At 31.8% G+C, this 7,003-nt stretch overlaps 1 protein-coding gene across 1 annotated transcript in view; it reads left to right on the forward strand.

Moving 5' to 3' along the window:
- The window catches only part of LOC108684862, a 19,968-nt gene extending 13,292 nt beyond the window's left edge, over positions 1-6,676 (forward strand). The window contains exons 13-24 of the mRNA XM_018189387.1: positions 7-324; positions 504-748; positions 928-1,374; positions 2,091-2,223; positions 2,301-2,842; positions 2,960-4,408; positions 4,497-4,940; positions 5,147-5,499; positions 5,589-5,755; positions 5,890-6,102; positions 6,188-6,443; positions 6,537-6,676. Of these exons, the coding sequence (XP_018044876.1) occupies positions 7-324; positions 504-748; positions 928-1,374; positions 2,091-2,223; positions 2,301-2,842; positions 2,960-4,408; positions 4,497-4,940; positions 5,147-5,499; positions 5,589-5,755; positions 5,890-6,102; positions 6,188-6,443; positions 6,537-6,645 (4,676 nt within the window). The 3' untranslated portion in view covers positions 6,646-6,676. The remainder of the gene's footprint in view (positions 1-6; positions 325-503; positions 749-927; positions 1,375-2,090; positions 2,224-2,300; positions 2,843-2,959; positions 4,409-4,496; positions 4,941-5,146; positions 5,500-5,588; positions 5,756-5,889; positions 6,103-6,187; positions 6,444-6,536) is intronic.
- The last annotated feature ends 327 nt before the right edge of the window (positions 6,677-7,003 follow it).

Consider the following 7,003-nt stretch of genomic DNA (forward strand, 5'->3'; position numbering starts at 1 on the left):
CTGAAGCTGCAGAAACTGAATCTCAGTCGGGATCAGGACATTCTCCATACTTAGAATATAAATTGCCTAAGCATCTACAACCAGATAAATTTTCTAAAGAAAAAATGGAGTTAGAGACGAAGTTAGATGTGAAAAATAAAGAAATTCAAGAGAAGCAAAAAAAAATATTTGAATTACAGGATCAGGTCAGGAGATTTTCTCAGATGGAATCTCAAATAGAGGAGAAAACACGAAAATTAGAAGCTTCCAATAAGGAGAGGGATATACTGGAAAAAGAATTGATAACTACAAGATCAGAACTGGCAGGCATTAAAAGGACGTTAGGTATGTAATTTAATAATAATTCTAATAATTAAATTCACATATTGTCAATTAATACAAATTAATACAAACATTCGTGGAAAAAAATATACTTTATAGCCCACGATTGTTCTACTTAATATAAGATATGTTCTTATTACTTGATAAAAACTTTATGTGAAACTTTATGTTACTTGGGATAGAATTGGAGCGACAAGAGAGAAGAGATTTAGAAACTCGAGCGCTTGGCTTAATAAGAGATGCTAAGCGAAAATGGGAGAATGCAGAGAAAGACAAAATTGCACAATTAAATAAGCATATTGAAGCACAAACTGTAAAATTAACAGAATTATGCACAAGTAATAATGAAATGAGTTCGCGTTTACAAAGAACAGAAGGTGAACTGCAAACTGCAAATGCAGAATTGGATAAGCTGCGCGTATTTCAAGTAGGTACTATTTCAAGTAGGAACTTAAATTTGTGATAATGATATAAATTAATGCAACATAATATAATTATTCATTAAGTAATGTTATTAAATCTAAAAAGAAAAAAAAATTATATATGAAGGTAAAATGGCAAATTGAGGGTATCAATGCTGTCAATTCTTTATTAATAAATGTTTAGGCACAATATAAAGAATCCTTGGCGAAAACGCGTGAATTAAGTAGACAAAGTGTTCAAGGCGTAGAAATTAAGTTAGAGGAGATTGCTGTGCGCTCTCATAATCAATTGGCCGATTTACGAGCAAAATTGGACTTTGAAGCGGCAAAGAATACAGATCTCGAGACTAGGTTACGAAACGAGCAGGATTCGAATCATTGTCGCGAGTCAAGATTAAATGTTGCTTTAGAACTTGCTCAAAATGAATTAAGAGATTGCCAGGAACAGTTACGTACTATACAAGCCACGTTACCAGCAAGAGACACCGAGATCGAAGCTTTGCGTAAACAATTGCAAGAGAGAGCGAGACAGATAGATGATCTAAAGTCATCAGAACAGTTGCTTACAACTATGCAAGAACAGTTGGAAAGGATGAATCTTGAAAATGAACAATTAAAACAACAATTGCAAGTAAGTAATCTAAATGTTTTAAGTAGAAAACCTGAAGCAGCAACTTCAAACGTAAAAACATACGGCAAACTAAACTCAGTTGAATTTATGAAAGAAAGAAAAAGAGTTATTAAATATTAACTTAGATAAACATACAACTATGAAGGAAACTAAGCGAACTAAGAATTAAGATGCGTTTGAAGAGACGCTATTTATGTCATTCTATCTTTGTATGTTTTATGTCTAATAAATAATGAAGATAGAATGACAGATGTAGCGCTAATAGTGTCTCTCCGAATGCACCATTAATGTGATAAAGAATTGTTAAATCTAATAATTGTAATAATATAATGTAATAGGTTTAAATGAATATATAATTCAAATATAAGAAAGAAAGCGGACTATTAGAGCTCCAAACTAGATATCGTTAGCCAAAGTCACATGTATTGGAGCAATATTGTTTCTTAAAAATACAAAATGGAGCAGTATTCTCCAGAATATGAAAAATCGCGTGTATGCAGGTGGAAATCGAACCATTCGTGCCACCATTGATAGCTTTAATAAATTTGCTAAAAACTTCAAATATTGAATTTCCTGTATAAATATGTGTAACTTATTTATAATGTATAATGTATAATATATATATAATAATAATTGGCTAATGATATTTGGTTCTAATAATCCGTTTTATTTCTTATATTATATTTGAATTTTAATCCAATAATTTTGTTTTATAGGTTACCAAATCTGATCTAAATGAAACCATGATGAATTTAGAGCAAAGTGAAGCGCTTGCTGTAAATTTAGAACAAGCGGCACAAGATAAGATTGCATTGCAAAAAAGATTACAAGATTCTTTGGAAAAAGAAAGTAAACAAAATTATACATAAAATATTATGAATTATTTTTGTATACTATTCTGTTATTTAATTGTTATTTAATTGCAGAGGAACAATTGCGCAAAGTGTGTAATTTAGAAGAATTATTAAAACGTTTAGAAAATAGTGTTACAAAGTTAGAAACAGAAAATGCTGTTCTTAAACAACTAGATGAAGTACCATCTGCAACTCGCGCAACAATTGTTGAAGTCACAGATACAAAAGTATTTCACAGACAAGAAGAAACAGAAAAACTGAAGCAGCAACTTCAATCATTAAGAGAAGAATTAACAGTTGAAAAACAAACAGCAAAACAAGCCCAGTTGAATTTATGGAAGAAAGAAAAAGAATTATCAGATGCTAACTTAGATAAACGTATAGCTGTAAGGGAAGCTAAACGAGCTGAGGATAAAATAAAAACTCTACAGGATAAAATAAAAACTCTACAGGAAGAGAATCAAAAGTTGCTAAAAAAATTAAATGATAAAGTAAAAGAGGAAGAGCAAAATTCAAAGAAATTATTGGAAGAATTAAATATCGCGAAGACATCATTGAATGATATTACAAAAGAGGCATCTAGGCATAAAATGCAAGCAGATTCAGCACAAAGAGTATATATTTTTTATAAATATTTATTTTAAATTTTCTTAATTTTTTATATATAAATTAAAATATAAGAAAATTTATTTTTTGTTATTTATTTTTAATTCGTTTCTCATATTTCTTAGGCTTTAATTCAAGCTAATCATCAAATCGAAGACTCACAAACTTCTAGTGCGTCGTTACGTAGAGAATTGGATGCAACTCGTAGGCAAATACGATCGAATCAAGAGCGTGTCGATTCTCAGAATGCCGAGAACAGGCGTTTGACACAGACAGTTACAGATCTTGAATCTAAAATTGCAAAACTAGAACAGGATATCAAAGGGTATGAAATAAATAATGAGTTGTTAAAGGAAACTTGTACAGTGTTAGAAGAGCAGTTAACGGACTACGAAAGATTAACAAGCGATCATGAAACACGTGAGAATATGCTGATTCAAGATAAAATGAAGTTACAAAGAGATTTAGAAGCTGCCGAAACAAAAGTTCGTGAAGCACATATTGCGCAAAATGAGGAGAAAACACGAAGAATAGTTGCCGAACGTAACATTGAACAGTTGGAATCTGAAACAAGTGATATAGAAAGCGAGAGAAACGGTCTTATCGTTCAAAGAGACCAGTATAAGAAACTTGTTCAGGAACTCACTATACAAGTAGAAGAATTGAATACGAAATGTGGTGAATTGGAATGTGATTTCTCGGAAATGAGTCATGCTTTAGAAGCTGTTAAAGAAGAATCGAGAGTCGTGAAAGAAGAAAGTAGCGAATACTTGACGACAGTACATGAATTGAAAGAGGAAAATTTTGTGCTTAGGGATAATTTGCAGAATAGCATAGATCAGTGTCAGGAACTGAGATCAAGAATAGCAGAATTGGAAACCGTCATAGAAGAGATGAGACAGTTTTATCAGAAAAGAGAGATAAAGTATGAAAGTGTTATACAACAACAAACTAAACTGATTGATTACTTGCAATTTCAATTGGAAGGAGGTGGTAAGAAAAAGAAGACGAAGATATGCGAAATACTTGGTATGAAACAGAAGGAGAACGTGCCACCTATGGGTACAGGCATGCCTGTGGGATATCGCGAATTGGAGAATCAGCTCGCTAAAGAACAAGCGAAGGTGAAGACGTTGACAGATCAGCTGTTAATCCAAAAAGCTAGGGCTGCTTCCGCATCTGCATCTGCACCTACATCTCCGACGACGCCAGAACGCGAAGGCAAAAAAGTGAAGAATATCACAGAAACTAGTACCTCGTTACTTAGGCAATTATCTCCGCAAAGGATAGGACACAACATTCCACATAGATTTAATGTTGAATTGCCTATGCGTGCCGGAAAATGCGCAGCATGTCCAGAGGCTATACAGTTCGGAAGACATGCTCGAATCTGCAGCGAGTGTCAAATTATGACGCATTTAAAATGCGCGGTGTCTGTACCTGCCAATTGTGGTTTACCTAGTGGTTTGTCTAAATACTATCATAAATCTCATAGAGATAGTGATGAGAGTTTATCATCGATCGGAGATAGCGTTCAGACTTTGGCAATAGATCAGCCGGATAAACCAGATGCAGTAAAAAATTAAATTTACTTTATTATTTATTTCTATATAATCTCGTGATTTTCATAACAATTTATATATTCATATGTATTTTTTGCAGGATTTACAAAATTCTCCTTACAAAGAGAATGAAATTTCTATGGAAGGATGGGTAAAAGTTCCTAGTAAATCAAAATCTTGCTGGGAGAGAAAGTATTTGAAATTGGAAAAACCGTGTCTGTGTCTCTACGAACGTCAGCCATGTGCGGGGGTGGCACCAATCAGTCGTTTAAATTTAATAGAGAATAATGGCTTTAATGTTTCTGAAATAGTGCAACATCCTGATGTATTGGATACAGCAAAATCTGACATCCCATTTATCTTTAGAATAGAATCGAATTCTGTGACAACTTGTTGGCCTTCATCTAGATTGGACGTCATGGCACTGAGTCAAGCTGATAAGAGGAAATGGCTTGAAACTTTAAAGAGTGTTACTGTTCAAAATTCATATCCTATATCAAAATGTAAAAAGTATCAAACTGTACTCAGATTAGAAAAACATCAAGTGAGTGACGTGTTAAGATTGAACTAAATCCTCACATATTAGTTTTATAAAATCTAATAAATACAAAAAAATAAGATTAAGAATTTTCATTCAACAAATTAAATTTAACTGTAATAGTTATTTCTTTTATAATATTTTTTTGTATAAAATTTTGCATTAGTTTCTCGTTTTCCTATTTTATATTAAAGTTATCCATTTACTTCTAGTTGGATTTGAACTGTGTTGTGGATCTGGGTGCAGAAAATGTACTTTTGCTAGGTGCGAAAGAAGGTCTCTTTTCATATTGCGCTTCGAAATCTCAAACGCTCACTACAATTCGCGGTGTCAAGCAAATACACCAGCTTTCTTTACATTCTCATTTGGATCTGGCTTTAATGATAGCCGGTGAATACAGGGAATTAGTATATTGTAACTTGAGGCTATTGAAGAATAATGCATTGGCCGCCGACTGTTCTAGACCAGCAATCAGTACAAAGACTGTATTATCTATCTCTGATAGTTGCCATCTTTATCAATTACAAGGCAATATACTATGCGCCGCAACCACATCTCGTGTGATGTATGTAATTTTTAATTCATTTTTTATAAATATAATACAGTATTGAAACGTATTGAATTTTAGATGTAATATTTTATATGTTAATGCAGATTATTGAAATGGAAAATCGAAGAAGATTTCGGACAATTCGTCAGACTTTATAAATTTGATACACAATTTGATACACCTTGCAGTTGTGCTATATTTACTACAAATCGTCTTATTGTAGGTTGTGACAAATTTTTACAAATTGATCTGCAAACTTATGTTGTAGATGGTAAGTACACAAAGAAAATTATATATATATATATTATACATAATTCTTAAACTAGTAAGTAATTTCTCATGATACAGAAATTTATAATATATCTGAATAAGAAATATAATTCTGAAAAAAAACAATATTCACAGAATTCCCAGAAGAAGACAATAACTCAATTAAAGCGGCAATATCTGGTGCAGCGAAACTTGGCACATTTCCTGTGTGTGTTCTAAATATTTCAAATATATGTGGCACAGCGGAGCTTTTACTATGCTACAATGAGTTTGGTGTATTTGTAGACGAAAATGGTAGAAGAACTCGCGCTATTGATCCAGTGTGGAATCATTTGCCATTTGCTTTTGGTAAATATAATTTTCCTTTCTAGATATCATTTTATTTACATATTAATGCTGTACATTAATCACATAACTTATTACCTTATTTTAGCATTCTGCAAACCGTACTTATTTATTATTCATTTCTCATCTGTCGAGATTGTGAAACTCGATGCAGACGCATATAGTTCTTCGGAAAGGAACCCTGAACGTACCTTAATCGAATTATCTAGTCCACGTTATTTAGGCACAGCTGGTTCAAAAGGAATTTATGTGGCCACTATTAATTCTTACTTTGAATTATTGAAGATAGATGGTTTTGTTAGTATGCCAACATTGAATGGCAGTCTAACAAGTCTTGATACACTGTATGTCTTCTCTTTTTTCAAGAGAAAATTATCAGCATAAAAAAAACCGAAACATTTTAATATAACAGATTATTAATTATATTATTTTTTCAGAGGTCAAGAAGACGAAAGTAGCTCAGAATTTAGTTTTACATCAAGCTTAATGGAGGCTTTAGATGGACAAGGGAAAAAAGTACACTTCGCTGGAGTGCATAAACACTAAAATAGATTTTATATACATACATTTATATACATACACATGACATTTAATTTAATCTCGATATTGCTACTTGGCTTAAAAGCTGTTTTTGTATGTTTATATATAACAGCAGTTAAGGCAAAAATGACGTCTGAAATAAATTAGTTATAATAAGTTATTGTACTTTTTTAACAAAACTTATTAAAACTTCATTAAAACATATGCTATACATACATTTAATAAAGATCTCAAATACTTGCCATGTTATTAACTCTCTGATCCGCAAGTTTTTTTCTGTACATTTCTTGTTTTTATTAATAAATTTGTAATACATAAATAAATTTTATTATATAATATATCATTAAATTCATTTATAAATGTA

This window comes from Atta colombica, unplaced genomic scaffold, assembly GCF_001594045.1.
Source record: "Atta colombica isolate Treedump-2 unplaced genomic scaffold, Acol1.0 scaffold141, whole genome shotgun sequence".
In the NCBI taxonomy this organism is placed as follows: Eukaryota; Metazoa; Arthropoda; class Insecta; order Hymenoptera; family Formicidae; genus Atta; species Atta colombica.